Raw genomic sequence first — 17,019 nt, 5'->3', positions numbered from 1 at the left:
ACAAATACAAAACAGCAAGGTGTAGAGGAAAAAGCCCTGAAGTCTGATGTCCTTATTTAGTACTGCTCTTTCCTCAAACTTTATATATGTTTTATATTTAATTATCTGTGGACATATTGTTAGGCTCCAATAGAATGCAAGCTCCTTGAGGGAGCTCCTCTTTATGTCCTCCATGGGGCAGCTGGGTGGTGCAGTGGATAAAGTGAAACTCATCTTCCTGAGTTCAAATCTGGCCTCAGACACTTTCTAGCCCTGTGACCCTGGGCAAATCAATTAATCCTGTTTGCCTCAGTTTCCTCATTTGTAAAATGAGTTGGAGAAGGAAATGGCAAACCACTCCAGCATCTTTGCCAAGAAATCCCAAATGGGGTCACAAAGAATCTGAAATGACTGAACTTCTTCTTCTTCTTATGTCCCCTATGCCTAGAACAGTGACTGGCATGTAGTAGGTGCTTAATCGGTGCTCATTGCTTCTGTCATCAGAGGAGCTTCATTAAGATCCTCGCCTTGGGTAAGCCATTTACCTTCTCTGGTCCTCATTTTACTCTGCTGTAAAATGATGACGTTAGGCTACATGTCCTCTGATGTGCTTTCCAGCTTGAAATTGTATGACACATACTTTTTTTTTATGGCACAATGATCAAGCCTACCTAAGGACACAACACAGAGGAACACAGACACATGACGAAAGCCCTCCCCCTCCCCAGCCAGGCTACATTGCTCTGTCATGAAGAGTTCCATCTGGCCCCCTTGCTTTTCTGCCTTTCCAAACCTAACATAGCTACCATATTATGACTGACTAGCTTAATAATCAATTTAAAGGTTCATACTCTCTTTATATGCTGCTTTTATGCAGCCTCAGAGCAGGGCAGAGGCTCATGCATCCTCTTTAGGGTTTTGGGAAACCTTTGTTGACTTCCCATTCCCTCAGCTCATCTGCCCTGCTAATTCAGGTATCACTAGGAAAGGTGCTGCATTGACTATTAAGTCAATCCTTATTTGAGAATTGGCTTAGATATTTAGGAGAGCAGATCTAGGACAGTTACAGAGTAAGGAGAGACAGGACATGGCAAAGAAAGGGTACAAAAAGGAAAACTGGGTAGGGTACTATATTCACTGTCTCCCCCAATCTTGCCAAGAGTTAGTTATGTTGACACAAGCGAAATCCTTTCACTAGCTCAATTCTAATTTCAGACAAAAATGGGATTGTAAAAAAACCCAAACATTTATTGAGTACTTATTGTATGTATAGAACTGTTCTAAGTGCTGGAAGAGATACAATATTTAGATTTAAAAAAATAGTCCCTGCTCTCGTGGAGCTTGGGGGTGGTGGTGGTGGAAGAGTCAATGTCTCGCTTCAACACCTTTGATTAATTTCCCACCTCTATAGTCACAAACACATAAACCAGTAATTTATAATAATAAATGTTAAGTGCCTAAGAAGAATACAAAGTGTTAGGTGAGATGGTCAGTATTGAGGAGTGGGGCCCTGTACTTATTGACTATGAAGATCAGAGCAGAGTTTGCAGAAGAAATAGTGTTTATATTGGATAGGAATTGAATATGTCGGAGAAAAGGAGAGAATTTTCCAGGTGAAAGGAACCGGGTGAACAAAAGCATGGAGTTGAGAAAGTACAGAGAGTGTTTAGGGGGGAGAGATGATAAGTCTAGTTTGTTTGAAGCATGTTGTTATTTAGTTGTTTGCAGTCATGTCTGCCTCTTTGTGACTCATTTGGGGTTTTCTTGGCAGAGATACTAAAATGGTTTGCCACTTTTTTCTCCAGCCCATCTTACATATACAGGGTTAAGTGATTTGCCCAGGGTTACACAGCTAGTAAGTATCTGAGGCTGGATTTGAACTCAGAAAGATGTCTTCCTGACTTCAGGCTCAGCACTCTGTGCACTATATGGCCATCTAGCTGCCCATGAAACATAGACTGTATGGAATAGAGAAATGTGAGACTGGACCTGCTATTTCATTGCTATTATGAACTCTGAGGAGAGGAAACTCCTTCTGCCAATGGTGGTCAACATCTTTGCAACTTAGTGTCTGTGACAACTGCCTAGATGAGTGAAATGACTTGTCCTAGGTCACAAAACCAGCATGTTTCAGGGGTCTCATTTGAATCCAAGTCTCCTTGGCTTTGAGAGTGGCCGTCTAGCTACTATGTCACATTGAGAATCAGGTAGCCCAGAAAAAAAGCAAAAAACGAAAAAGGAAAAAAAACCGCTCTGGTTCTCTGGGACTGGCCTTTCTTTCAATAGACTATCTCAGTTCAGTAGACACTCCTTTCCCCCTACCTATTAATCTCAGCCTTGCTCCTTCTTCAGATTCCCCATTCCTCCACCTTATATGGAATGAATCTACCTTGCCGGAATCATTCAGTTTCCTTACAAATTGGCAACTACTTGTCTGTGACATCAGATGGAAAATTAATCATATGTTCCTAAGTGAGGCACTGCCCTTCACAGAACACTTGCTCCTCTTCTGCATTGCAAATCTGCTTTGCCATGTGCAAGACACAAGGGGAGCCTTCGCTGACCAAGGGAAAGTAGAAAGAGTCTGGTATTATTTGGTTGTGGAGTCTGCTGGGAGCCTCTTGAGTAGTCATTGATCCCTTCTTTCTCTTGCTGTGGCCTCAAGGTTGTCTCATCCAAGTCCCAGACTGAATTGACTAGATCTCCTTCCTGCCTGAAGATCCTGACATCACCTCGTCTTTCAGGTGTCTGGGACACTGACATATTCTTATCCTTTTCTTGCCTCTCTTCTTCATTCCTTTCAGGGGTCTTTCAAGCACCTCACGTGTAAGGTAAAACACTCCTATCATAAATGCCTATTGTTTGTTGGCATTATTGGCTAGATGCTTCTTCTTTACAAATCAAACAATCAGTTCATCAACAAGAACTTACTACATGCCAGGCATTGTGGATACGGAGAAGGACAAAAATAGTCCCTGCCCTCCAGGAGCTTACATTTTAAGTTCCAAAAAGCAGTGGCAATGGATGGAAGATAGAGATATCAAGTATCACCAGGTAGAGTGATGCCAGATTGTAGACAGCCTTAAATACTGGATTAAGGAGCTTTATCCTTCCTTAGTATGGAGAAGGAATGCAAATTCAAAGGTAGAAAGTGCTTTATATATATATGGTTTCATATAATACTCACAAGGACCTTGTGAAGCAGCTATTGTAACTTTTCTAGATGGCAGAACTGAGGCTTAGAGATTTTAAGTCACAGATGTCTAAGTTGTGGAGCTGCCTCGAGCCAGCTCTTTTGACTATAATCCCAGGGCTCTTACTGTCACACCACATTTGGGGTTAAGGCATTGACTCCTGAGGACTTCTATTAAAATGCAAACATGTTTCTAGGAAAGTGAAAATATAAGCCCTTTAAAGCATGACAAGGGATTTGCTTATCAGATTAGTCACTTGCCACTTAGCTGAGAGCAATATTTTGAGGTGATGGGGTAGAGGAGTACAAATAAGTTTGATAGATAGGGTTCAGGAGTTAAGGAGTAGAAAATCAGAAACAGTTTGGAACACAAGACATTTTTGCTCTTTGAAAGACAATTATGAGTGAGATATTAAAGTCAGACTATGGGCAGTTGGGGTGTGTGTATATGTGTGTGTGTGTGTGTGTGTGTGTGTGTGTGTGTGTGTGTGTGTGAGTTGAGTGTGTGCTGTGAACTGCTGAGGGATTACAGAAGGAAAGCAAATGTGAAGAAAAGAAAACACAGTCTCAGAAGGAACTTTAGAGGTTAGCCAATTGATTCTGTACCTGAATAAGAGTAGCCTCTACAACATTGCCTAACCCCTATCTGCAGTCCATCATCATCATCATCATCATCATCATCATCATCATCATCATCATCATCATCATCATCATCATCTTTATCATCATTAATCATCATAGAACTTTTTTTTTTTTGTCCTAAGGAAGCAGTATGGTACAGTAGAAAGAACATTAGATCTGGAATCAGAGAACTTGAGTACAAGTTCTGACTCTGATGCTTGCTACCTGAATGGCCTTAGGGAAGTCATTTGCCCTCTCTGGGTCTCAGTTTCCTCACCTGTAAAATGAAGGGGCTGGACATGATCACCTTTGAACTCTTAAGGGATGGCCTTTTGTGCAGAGTACTGCCCTATAGGTAAATTGTAAGTTCCTTAGATCAGAGACAGTTTTTTGCCTTTCTTTGTATCCCTAGGGCTTAGCACAGTGTTTAGCATATAGTAGACATTCAATAAATACTTGTTGAATGACTAGAAGCAGAGTCCTTCCCCTCAAGAGCCAATGCAATCTAGTTGTTCTTTGTAAAGGCAACCCCGTTTGCTGTAGCACAGGTCCATATTTCCCTTTTCTTCATTCCCATTCTACTTGCTGTCTTTACTGTACAATTCAGCATCCCGTTACATGATGTTCTATTTAATTTAAATTGAGGATAATATAATTTAATTAATTTAATTAAACTTTAGTTTAAAGCATGCTAGATGAAAAGGCTCGTGCCTTTGGAATTAGAGTACTGTGACCTCTGTAACTTATTGCATGCGACCTCAAGGCCACATGTATTCCTCTAGGTCCTGAAGTGTGGCCCTTTGACTGAATCCAAACCTCACAGAACAAATCCCCTTAATAAAAGGATTTGTTCTGTAAAACTTGGACTCAAAGGACCACACTTGAAGGCCTACAGGGCCACATGTGGCCTCAAGCCTGCAGGTTCCCCACCCCTGACCTAGGACCTACCTGGACCTTCTTTTTCTCATCTGTAAGAATACTAAATGATATTATCTAAGGCCCCTCCTAGTTCTCAATTTTGTAATCTTATAAGTTCAACCTCTCTAAAACTTTGCTAACCTCCTCTTTGGTACCATGTCTTATACTTTTAACAGGTATCCAAGAATTTATTATTTATGAAAGAGACAGATTTAAAATTTCCTTAAACTGCACTTTCCTACTAGCTTGCTACTCCAACTGCTATACTCCTGTCTCACCCAGCCAAAATATGCCATATCCACTAGGGGAGACCATTTTTCTTGATGGTGACTGAGAAAAGCATGATTTTGACATATACACATGTATGTATTCACACACACACACACACACACACACACACACACACACACACACACACACAAGCACCGATGGCAAAATTTCTAGGTCTAACATTGTCTGAGTCAGTGGTTCTATGTTGGCAAGTTCAAATAGTTTCTTTCAGATGAAATAAACATTTAATTGCCTAACCACTACCAGCTGCAAAATGATTTTCTAGAAAACTCAATGGTTCCATCTGCTGTCAAAATCATAGATCACATCTTATTCATCTCTGAGAGGCTTGGACAGCTCCATCTAGTGATACCTTTTAAATCAAGGAAATTCAATAGTGTCAAACGTTTCTCCAACACTGCTTCGCCTGTCCCCTCCTTGTTTGTAAGAATTCTCTCAAGGCATCCTGTGATACCAGCAGAGTTCTTTATCACCATCGGAACACAATGCATCAAACTTTGCATCAAGAAGTATTTTGTGTTTCACTTTTCAATCAAACCTCAAAAGAAATCTGGAAGGCAAATTGCTAACTTGAGATTCAGTATGGGCTTCACATTGCCCGCCTGGGATCTTGCCACTTCTATTCAATTAGGACACATATCCCCAGGACATCTGTGCAGTATTTGTACTTGTAGAATCATAGGATGTTGAAGTCAGAAGGAATTTTAGAAATGACTTGTGGGAGTAGGGGACCTGTGGTCTCAAGGCCGCAAGTAACCCTCTAGGTCCTCAAGTTTGGCCCTTTGACTGAATTCGAACTTCACAGAACAAATATCAAAGGGCTGCACTTGAGAACCTCAAGGCTGCAGGTTCCCCACCCCTGCTAGTCATTTGGAGGTCTCCTATTCTGACTCTCCTTTGAAGATGAGGAAATTCAGATCCAAAAGGGTTATATAACTTATTCAAAATCACATAGGTAGCCAGTGGAAGAGCTGGTGTTCAAAGCAAGGTCCTTTGACTCGTAACTAATGATTTTATCCACTACATCACATTTCTCCTCTAAGCAACCACTTCATTTTATAAAGAGAGAACTGAGGTTCAGAAGGTTGAAAAGATGTGTTCAAAGTTATATGGCATAATTAGTGGTGGAGAAAACCGGGTTCCCTGATTTTAAGTTCAATTTTTTTTTCTTCCTACAGCTTTCATGTTCTCTATTAATTTCTATTGTTTTCTTTAAAAGTGTTCTAATGTAGCATTGTAGTTTTTCCTTATGTATATTTTTACTTTTCTTGTCTAGATTGTTAGCCCCTTGTGGCTCGGGTTATGCTAATCAATTTAGTACAATTAGCTTCTTGTTTGGAATTGTAAGATATTTGGAGAAGAAAAGGATCCTTTGGGGCAGAGACTTTCATTTTGTCCTCTTATTTCTTGTACCTAGCACACTATCTAAGCACAGAGTAGATGTTTTATTCACATTTGTTAATCGAAGGATTAATTGATTCGATTAAATGCTACGGGATCATATGTAGAAGGAACCTGGAGACTTTGAGTCCAACTCCTTCATTTTAGGCACATTTAGAAAGCTCTCTAATAGTACACATTGAAGAGAAGGTGCTGACTTGAATTCATAGTAAAAGGTCTCTCATCTAGCTGTTTCCTTGGCCAATTAAATCACAGGTCTAGTCCATATCTGGGTGTCACCTTTTAGAAAGGATGTAGGCAAACTGGAGGATATACAAAAGAGAGTGGAGAAGCTAATGGAGGAGGTGGAAAACATAGCATGATGATTGGTTGAAGGAAGAGGGGAGTGCTCTTCTGAGAAGAGAAGACTTGGGATTGGTGAGCAACGGAATGGGGGCTAAGGCAGGGAAGATCTTTCAACTTATCTTCATGTATTTGAAAAGTTGCCAGGAGGAAGAGAGATTAAATTTGATTTGTTTGGAGCTAGAACTAGGAAAAATATGTAGATGTTACTGAGAGATTGATTTTTGACTTGATATAAGGGAAAACTTCCTAACAAATAGAGTCATTTAAATATAGAACTACCAGGTCTGGAGATAGTTTCACATTACTGGAGATCTACAAGCACCATTGGTAGGTCACATTTATTGAATGCTTTATGCTTTGCCATTTGCTGGGGATGTTGGAAAGGAAATTTCTGTTCAGCAATAAGTTGCACTAGATAAACTCTAAGGTCCCTTCCAATTCTGATATTCTATGGCCTTGATCTGCAAGGAATCTCCCTTCCTCCCTCTGTCCCTCCTTCCATTTCCTTCTCCCTCCCTTTTGTCCTTCCTTCCATCTTGACTAGCCTCCTTTTTTAATCTGGTTCTATATTCCTTTTCCTATGTTGGCCAATAGATCAACAGCTTGTCTTTGGTGCTCTCCTCTTACTTCCATTTCTGATCCTTTTTTGATGCTCTCTTCCTCCCCTCCCACCATCTTTTCTTCCTTCCTGCACCCTGTTTCTTTCCTCAGCCTCATTGTTGCATTGTTCGCCTATCCTGTCCTGAACCCCAGACACTATTTCTAGACTACTTATGGCTAAAGGACCCTGCGAGGGCATCCTACCCAGGCCCAATACTGCTGCTGTTCATCTAGAACTTGTGGCTATTGCATTCTTAGTTCCACATCAAGTTTCTTGCCTTGCGTCTTAGAACCTCCACATTAGATTCCCTGTGCCTCCCGAGGCAACAAGGGTGAATGTGATAAATGAAATATGGGATAACAAAAGAGGGTTATAGGACTTCTAGGTAGCACAGATGTATTTTAATAGGAACCTTCTGTAAACAATGCCCTTATCTTTGTTGCCTAATCTTTAGTAATTTGAATATTGGGAATTTCAAGTGAGGTACAAATGGAGAAAAGCTCTATGGTAGGCTGGTAAGGGAGATATTTTTGAACAATTGCCTCAACTCATACTGGTAGGGGGTGACATCCTTTCCTGCTTCCTTCCATGATCCAGGCATGGAGTCCCCCTCCCCTAGTGCACTGTGCCTCCAAGGAGTCACATTCAGCTTGCGTTCAAACTCTGAGTCTCCCTCCCTCCTGCTCCCAGGCAGCATTCCTCGGGGCTTATTTAGAACCAGGATTATTTAGGGCAAGTTGACTGAACCTGCAATTAAGGGGATTCGGAATGCAGCCATCACATTAATTTTGCAGCAACCAAAGTTGGCCTTGGTTTAAGAACAACAGCGGCATAATTGTCTTTTCTAACTTACTACATTGCAGAGAGACTGCAACCTCTGTCAAAAGGAGGAGTAAAGTTAGTTATGATTTGTGATTTGGCTTTCCTAAGCAGCCCCTGCATTAGGGGCCATACTAACAAAGGAAGGGGCCCTTTTCTGGGGCAAATCTGTTGGTTTTTGCAAAAAAGAGTAAGAGAATCCCAGGATTTAAACATACATCATTTGTTTTTGAGTCAGCCACAAACATCAGTCCTAGCGGAGAGACCACATGCTTGCTCACCTTTTAACCTCCTTCTTGTCCTCATTCCTTCTTTCCTCTTCTCTTTTGCCTCCTCATCCTATTCTTTCTAATTCTCTTCTTTCTCCTGCTATTATTCTTTCTCTTATTTCTCATCTCTCTTTCCTCTCTTCCTCAATCCATAGAACCTCAATCATTCAACAGTCATTAGTTTTATCTACTGCAGACACAAATCAAAAATAGGCCCTGCCTTCACAGAGCTTTCATTCTGTTAGGGGAAACATCATGTTCACAAAAAACATGAGATAATAGATACTAAATACAGTAATATAGTAAATACCAAATATACTAATATTAGATCCTAAATATATTCAAATTATATACAAGGTAATTTCTGTGTGGGAGGAGGAGCTAATAGTTGGGGGAAGATCAAGAAAGGCCTTATGTGATAATTCTTAAGCTGAGCTTTGAAAAAGCCTAGTGGGATTCAAGGAGGCAGAGGAGAGGTGGGAAGGCATTACAGTCATGGAGGAGGGGCAACCTGAGAAAATTAGCTAGTTTTGTCGGACTGAAGAGTCTGTGCAGGGAAACAGTGTGCAGCAACTCTAGAAAGGTAGACTGGAGCTAGATGGTGAATGACTTTACATGCCAAACAGAGGAGTTTGTGTTTGATCCTAGGCAACTTGGAGATCTCCAGAGCTTCTTTAAGCAAGAGTTTTGTGATTAGCCCTGTATTTTAGGAATGTCAGTTTGGCAGCTAGGTGCAATATGAATTGGAATGGGGAGAGACTGGAGGCAAGGAGAGCACTCTCCCATTCCTTCTCACTCCTACTACTTTTCCTCTTTCTTTCTCCTCTTCTTTTCCTCTTTCCTCATGCTCTTTTTTCCCTCCCCTCCTCTTCCCTTCCCTCTCCTCCTTCCCTCTTCTCCTCCCCTCTTCTCCTCCCCTTTCCTATTCTCCTTCCCTCTCCTCTTTCCCTCCCCTCCCCTTTCCTCTCCTCTCTCCTTTCTCTTTTCTTCTCCTCCCCTCTCCTCTCCTCTCAACTGGGTTCAAATTCCATTTTAGACCCTTACCAGAGATAAAAACCTGGGCAAGTCACACACACACACACACACACACACACACACACACACACACCCCTCCCACATACCCCGTTTCTTTTTGTTATTTTATTTTATTTTTTTGTTTTTTTAAAAAAATTTTTTATATGAATTTATTTATTTTTAGTTTTCAATATTCACTTCCACAAGTTTTTGAGTTCCAAATTTCTCACCCCTCCCCCCACCCCAAGATGGCATGCATTCTGAATACCCTTCCCCTGGTCTGCCTTCTCTTCTATCTCTCCCCCTTCTCTTATCCCCTTCCCCTTCTATTTTCCTGTAGAGCAGGATAGACTTCTGTACCCCATTTCCTGTATTTCTTATTTCCCAGTTGCATGTGAAAACATTTTTTTTAAAACATGTGTTTTTAAAACTTTAGTTCAAATTTTCTCCTTCCTCCCTCCCCACCCACTCATTGAAAAGGCAAGCAACTCAATATAGGTTGTACATGTGCAGTTATGCAAAACACTTCCTAGTAGACATGTTGTGAAAAACTAACTCTATTTCCCTTAATCCTATCCTGCCCTCCCATTTATTCTATTCTTTCTTTTGACCCTGTCCCTCCTCAGAAGTATTTGCTTCCTGATTACCCTCTTTCCCAATCTGCCCTCCTCTCTATCACCCCCTGCTCTCTTGTCCCCTTCTCCCCCTATTTTCCTGTAGGGTAAGACAGATTTCCATACCCAATTGAATGTGTATGTTATTCTCTCCTTAAGCCAAATCCTATGAGAATAAGATTCCCTCATTCCCTCTCACCTTCCCCTTTTCCCCTCCACTGTAAGAGACTTTTCTCTTTTTTTTTTTTGTGAGATAATTTACCCCATTCTACCTCTCCCTTTCTTCTTCTCGAGTATAATCCTCTCTCATCCCTTAATTTTATTCTCCAGATATGACCCCTTAATCTTCAACTCACCCTGTGCCCTCTATCTATCTATCTACATATACATACATAAATTTTTTTCCTCAACTACCCTAATACTGACAAAGTTCTCATGAGTTACAAATATCATCTTTCCATGCAGGAATGTAAACAGTTCAATCTTAATAAGTCTCTTATGATTTCTCTTTCCTGTTTACCTCTTCATGTTCCACTGGAGTCCTGTATTTGAAAGTCAAATTTTCTTTAGCTCTGGTCTTTTCATCAGGAATGCTTGAAAGTCCTCTATTTCACTGAATGACCATTTTTTCCCCTGAAGGATTATACTCAGTTTTGCTGGGTAGGTGATTCTTGGTTGTAATCCTATCTCCTTTGCCCTCCGGAATATTATATTCCATGCCCTGCGGTCCTTTAATGTAGAAGCTGCTAAATCTTGTGTTATCCTGATTGTGTTTCCACAGTACTTGAATTGTTTCCTTCTGGCAGCTTGTAATATTTTCTCCTTGACCTGGGAACTCTGGAATTTGGCTACAATATTCCTAGGAGTTTTCCTTTGGGGATCTCTTTCAGGAGGAGATCTGTGGATTCTTTCAATTTCTATTTTGCCCTCTGGTTCTACTATATCAGGGCAGTTTTCCTTGATAATTTCTTGAAAGATGATGTCTAGGCTCTTTTTTTGATCATGGCTTTCAGATAGTCCAATAATTTTTAAATTCTCTCTCCTGGATCTATTTTCCAGGTCAGTTGTTTTTCCAATGAGATATTTCACATTGTTTTCTAATTTTTCATTCTTTTGGATTTGTTTTACAGTGTCTTGATTTCTCATAAAGTCACTGTCTTCCAATTGCTCTATTCTAATTTTTAAGGAAGTATTTTCTTCAGTAATCTTTTGGACTTCCTTTTCCATTTGGCCAATTTTTCTTTTTAGGGCATTTTTCTCCTCATTGGCTTTTTGGACCTCTTTTGCCATTTGGGTTAGGCTTTTTTAAGGTGTTATTTTCTTCAGTATTTTTTTGGGTCTCCTTTAGCAAGCTGTTGACTTGTTTTTCATGATTTTCTTGCATCACTCTCATTTCTCTTCCCAGTTTTTCCTCTACTTCCCTTACTTGCTTCTCAAAATCCCTTTTGAGCTCTTCCAAGGCCTGGGACTGATTCATATTTTTCTTGGAGGCTTTGGATGTAGGAGCTTTGACTTTGTTGTCTTCTTCTGGTTGTATATTTTGATCTTCTTTTTCACCAAAGTAAGATAATATAGTCTGACTCTTTTTGCGCTGCTTGCTCATGATCCCAGCCAATTACTTGAGTTTTAAACTCTTTGTTAAGGTAAGAGTCTGCTTCCAATGTGGAGATGTACTGTCCCAAGCTTCAGGGGTTTGTAGCTGTTTTCAGAGATACTTGTAGGGACCTGTAAATTTTCAGTTCTTCCAAGGTGGTATGATAAGGGGCGAGGTGTTTACTCCTTTCCTGGCCTGTGACCACAAGTATTCCTTTCTGTCCTGTAACTGTGAGGAGGGTTCCTCTCCACAGCCACTACAAGCTCCACCATGCCAGCGCTCCCCCTCACCCCAGCACCGCCACCCAGAACTGTGGCCCAGATCCAAACATGGGCAAAGCAAGAGATTCCTGCCTCAGCACTGGCAAAAAGATCCCTGCAGTCCCTCCCTGATCAGCCACTGGATTCCCCCTCAGTCTGTGGGCCGGAACCTCGGGAAGCAGCTGCCCCCCCCTCCCAGGGCCAGGCTCCTGGGGAATGGAGCTGAGACCCCGCCTTTGTCTCTGACCACTGACAGAAACAGACTTTTCCCACTGACCTTCTAAGTTGTCTTTGGCATTCGTGGATTGAGGTGCCTGGAAACCTCCACAGCTGCCCTCTTTCAGTCCTCTGAGGCCTGCTCCAGGTTGCTGCAGTCTGCGCGCCCACGCCGCGCTGCGTTGTGCTCCCAGCCCGGTGCAATACACCTTTCTGATCAACCATCCAGGTTGTCTTGGGCTGGAAATTTGTTTCACTCTGTCTTTTTGTGGGTTCTGCTGCTTCAGAATTTGTTTAGAGCCATTTTTTATGAGTATTTGGAGGGGTTTGGGGGAGAGCTCAAGCAAGTCACTGCTTTCATGCCACCATCTTGGCTCTGCCCCCCACATGCCCCATTTCTTTCAAGCTCCCTTTCTCACTCTCCTCTTCTAATCACTACCTTTATCTTCATCCCTACCTATCCCTCTTTTCTAAGACTTGTAAACAAAAAAAGAAAAGATTAGTTTAGATTTCACTGTCTCTTTTTTTCTCTGACTACCGTCTGGTGGAGAAGTGGCCTGAAGTGGGCTATCTGAGGCAGTTTCTATGAAGCTGGGGCCCTGCATAATTTGCAGACTGGGAAGCTGAGAATTGATTGCATTTGAGTTGCTGAATAAAAGGGTTATTTTGCTCATGAGCTGAAATTAAATCATTTCCCAATGTAACCAAAGAACTTAGGATTTTTTTTCTTCTATTTTTTGAAGGGTAAGAAAAATTCAACCTTTATTGACTGATCCATTGTATTTTATGTCTTTTAATCTTACTGCCATTATCACCACTTCAAATAGAAATAACAATAATAATAATAAAAAAAACAACAACTTGCATTTACATGGATTTTCACAGAGAGATTTGGGAAAGAAATCATATCTAGGGTCCTTTTTTGTCCTCTAGAAAAGAGTATCACTACCTAGTAGTGTGGCATTTTCAGGAGAAGCCTAAGCAAAAGTATAATTTCCAATGAATGAAAAAGAAAGCATTTATTAATAGTTTATTATGTACCAAGCACTGTGCTATGCACTGAGCACACAAATAGAAAAGATAATCATTGCTCACAAGGATCTGATGCTCTAATTTAGGGATAGCTGCAAGTTGGATGGAAGGATCCGATGGTTTTGGAATAAGGTGGCAAATTGATGGTAATGGAGCATCCTTAGCATCTCTACTTTAACCATTGCTACCACCTAGGTCAAGGGCACCATAGCCCATCAAACAAACAGGGGCTTTAGAATCCTAAGTACAGTAATAAAGTTAAGATCTGTAGAAAAAAAATTCCCCAAAAGATGCTCAGAACACTTGTATTTTCCAGTTATCATCCCATTATCTCAGTGAGGTACTTATAAACAGGGATGAGTATATAAAAGGAAGAATGATTTTGCCTAGAAAAAAAGGAAATCAAAGTAGAACATGTGGTGATATGTGATTCATTGGAAAGAATGCTGGATTTGGAGTCAGAATCTGGGTGCAAATCTTGTCTCTTTGATTTCCTGTTTTTGTGACATTGGGCAAGCCATGTAACTTTTTCCTTCCTTCCTTCCTTCCTTCCTTCCTTCCTTCCTTCCTTCCTTCCTTCCTTCCTTCCTTCCTTCCTTCCTTCCTTCCTTCCTTCCTTCTCTCCTCCTCCTCCTTCTTCTTCTTCCTGTTAAATGAGGTGTTTGAACTAGATTTCCTTTGAGGTTTCCTTCCACCCCTATGATCCTATGACATGTATCTTGATTCCTAGGTAATTATTCTTTTTTTTTTTTAGTTTTTAGGCAGTTGGGGTTAAGTGACTTGCCCAGGGTCACACAGCTAGTAAGTGTCAAGTGTTTGGTCTGAGGCCGAATTTGAACTCAGGTCCTCCTGACTTCAGGGCTGGTGCTCTATTCACTGCGCCACCTAGCTGCCCATAATTATTCTTTCTACTACATCATGCCTCCTATTTTTATAGTTATTATTGTTGCTACATAGGTTGGAATTATGAAATGGTCACTTACTAATCTGATGGTCTACTTTGGAAAAATTACCAGGTCTCATGGTCCCCTCTGAGTTCTCTATTAGTTTCTTAACCAACTAAAATGTCTGGAACTTTTTTTCTTATGATGAATATTTCCAAGTCCTTAGGAAACATTGGAGTATTTGACATTTCAGGTTGGTGTATGCGAATCTGCTGAGAACAGTCTTGATTTGCTTTTCAGATAGCTACTGTTAGTACAAGAACAGCATGGCATTAAACCACAGTGTCCCACCTCAAGATGACTACATTCCACACTATCTTCGGGATAGAGACCCTTTTGCATCCAAACTCTCCTGGGAAGCTGACTTAGTAGCTGGTTTCTACTTAACTATAATTGGTAAGTCTTCTTGATTCTTTGGTGAAAGAGGCAGAAAAGAAGATAAGTAGACCATAAGACATCACAGGGGACAGATCAAAAGACTCTTTGCAGAGACTCCGCTATGTTGTATTATTGGAATTTTGGGGGGAAAGTATGTGTGTGTGTGTGTGTGTGATAATTTAGAAAAAAAGAAAAAGTAAATTAACATATTAGTCTAATGCGAGAGGATTAGACTAGAGAGGCATTATGGTAATAGTGGTCAAAAGTCAGACATTATTGTTGTTCAGGCATTTCTTCTGTATCCTTTAGCTGCCCCATTGTGGAGTCAGAGGACCCGGGTTCAAATTCAATAAGCAAAAGCTCAATAAATGCTTGTGGGTTGATTGAATATTAACACTAGCAATAACGGTAACATGTTAATTTTGTATACTACTGGTAAGTTTATCCAAGCATGTTCATATGGTGGCAGGGAACTGTAGAACTTTTATGCTTACAAGGGAATATAGAGATCATCTAATCTAACTTCCTTATTTTAGAAAGCTAAGAACTAAGGGGGCAGCTAGGTGGTACAGTAGATAGAGTACTGGGTCTGGCGTCAAGAAGACTCATCTTCCTGTTTAAACCTGGCCTCAGACACTTGTGTACCCTGTTTGCCTCAGTTTCCTCATCTATAAAATGAGCCAGAAAAGGAAATGACAAACCACTCCAGCACCTTTGCCAAGAAAATCCCAAATTGGGTCACAAAGAGTCAGACATGACTGAATAGCAACAAAAAAACTTTGGGGAAGTATTTTGAAGGTCACACAGTTAGCTTGTAGTAAAGTACATATTACTTTTGCTTAGAGACTAATGATAGGTTTGCATTTCCTGTATGTACTAAATGATAGTTGAACCAGAAGCATGGCAGGAAATAAGCAGAAGGCCCTCAGAGGTTAAAGATGTGCCATGTTCTAATCTGAAAAGTGGACATCCTGCATCTAGATCACATACAGCTGACCATAGAGATCTCTCAGAATTACTAGCATTATTTGTAAGTTTAGAGAACAATGAAAGGGTAGGCAGTGCCTATTAGGTTTATCCTCCCCTGAGATTGTCAAAGGTGCTAAGAGGTATATTTAGTCTTGGAGGGTGGCAGACATGGACCTTTTCCAGGTCCTTGAATCCATAAAAAACATCAGAAAAAGTCTCAAGGATGAAGCAGGAAGAGTTCCTTGAATTTGAATTAAAAAACAAACAAACAACTCTTCCATCAAAGTGCTTTTATAGAATCACTGGCATAGATTTGGAAGCAACTTTAGAGTCATCAAGTCATTAGATATTAACTAAGCATTCACTATGTGCCATATACTGTGCTAAGCACTGAGAGTAAACACAAAAATAAAAAAGACAGAAAGAAAGAGACTACCTGCCTTCAAGGAGCTTATGTTCTAATGGGGAAAGACAACACATAAAAGGGAGCTCCAAATGGACAGGGTGGCCCTGGTGAGGTATCTGCCTGATGGCCTGGTGAAGCATGTCTGGAGAGTCAAGAGTGAGGCCTGAAGAAGAATGGGGACATGGCTGGCTGGGACACATGCTTTATCGTTAATCTCTGGAATCAGGGTTGGTCATTGAATTGGTCAGAGTTCTTAAGTCCTTCAAAGTCAGATTTTTTTATAAAGTTATAGTTATACAATATTATATGAATTAATCTAGTTCTACTTATTTCACTCTACAATTAATTCACACAGGTACTCCTAAGATTCTCTCTGAAAGCATCCCTTTCATGATTTCTTATGGTACCATAGTGTTCTGTTGCATTCATATCCAGTAATTCAGCCATTCCCAATTGATGGGCACATTCTTAGTTTCTAGTTCTTTGCTACCAAAAAAAAAGGCTTCTATAATTATTGCTTTTCTTTTCCCTTTGATCTCTTTAAATTATAGGCCTAGTAGTGGTATCACTGGATCAAATAGTAATGGTGTTGGTGGCGAGGGGCATTTTGCAAGAATCTTCAGAGTTGAGGGCTCTGCAAAAAAGTTGATTTAACTGGGTAATTATAACCACATAGCTAAGCAATGCATCAAGTCAACTGCAAGTGGGCATGTGGAGGGCTTGGGCATGCAGCAACATATCATGTCTGAGGAACTATGGAAGTGAAGTGGAGTAAAGGATGCAATTAAAGAGATTTTATGGTAGAGAAAAAAAAAAGAAAGAAAAACAACTAGTTGAGATATCTAGGGATAATGGACTCCATTGGTATTCGTGTGTGTGTGTGTGTGTGTGTGTGTGTGTGTGTGTGTGTGTGTGTGAGAAAACAGACCTATGATTTAATTGCTATAGGGAATGATGAGAAAACCATCTCAGTATAGAGGAGAATCTTCTCTGCAACTTGACCTAGGAACAAGCCTTTATCAGACTATGCACCAGACATACTGTCTTATCAAATTCCCCACTGTCCTGAGAGGTTAAGTAGTTTACTTGGTCCACCTCTCTCTCTCTCTCTCTCTCTCTCTCTCTCTCTCTCTCTCTCTCTCTCTCTCTCTCTCT

The 17,019-nt window shown here is 40.7% G+C and overlaps 1 protein-coding gene across 1 annotated transcript in view; it reads left to right on the top strand.

The window, feature by feature from the left end:
* The window catches only part of OPN5 (opsin 5), a 66,187-nt gene that overhangs the window by 11,172 nt on the left and 37,996 nt on the right, over positions 1–17,019 (top strand). Inside the window, exon 2 of the mRNA XM_020993950.2 lies at positions 14,352–14,507. Coding sequence (XP_020849609.2) covers positions 14,378–14,507 — 130 coding nt within the window. The 5' untranslated portion in view covers positions 14,352–14,377. The remainder of the gene's footprint in view (positions 1–14,351; positions 14,508–17,019) is intronic.

Source organism: Phascolarctos cinereus, unplaced genomic scaffold, assembly GCF_003287225.1.
Source record: "Phascolarctos cinereus isolate Bilbo 61053 unplaced genomic scaffold, phaCin_HiC Scaffold_5;HRSCAF=322, whole genome shotgun sequence".
NCBI lineage: Eukaryota > Metazoa > Chordata > Mammalia > Diprotodontia > Phascolarctidae > Phascolarctos > Phascolarctos cinereus.
The sequence above is the reverse complement of the archived record's forward strand: the minus strand, read 5'-3'. Positions and strand labels throughout refer to the sequence as shown.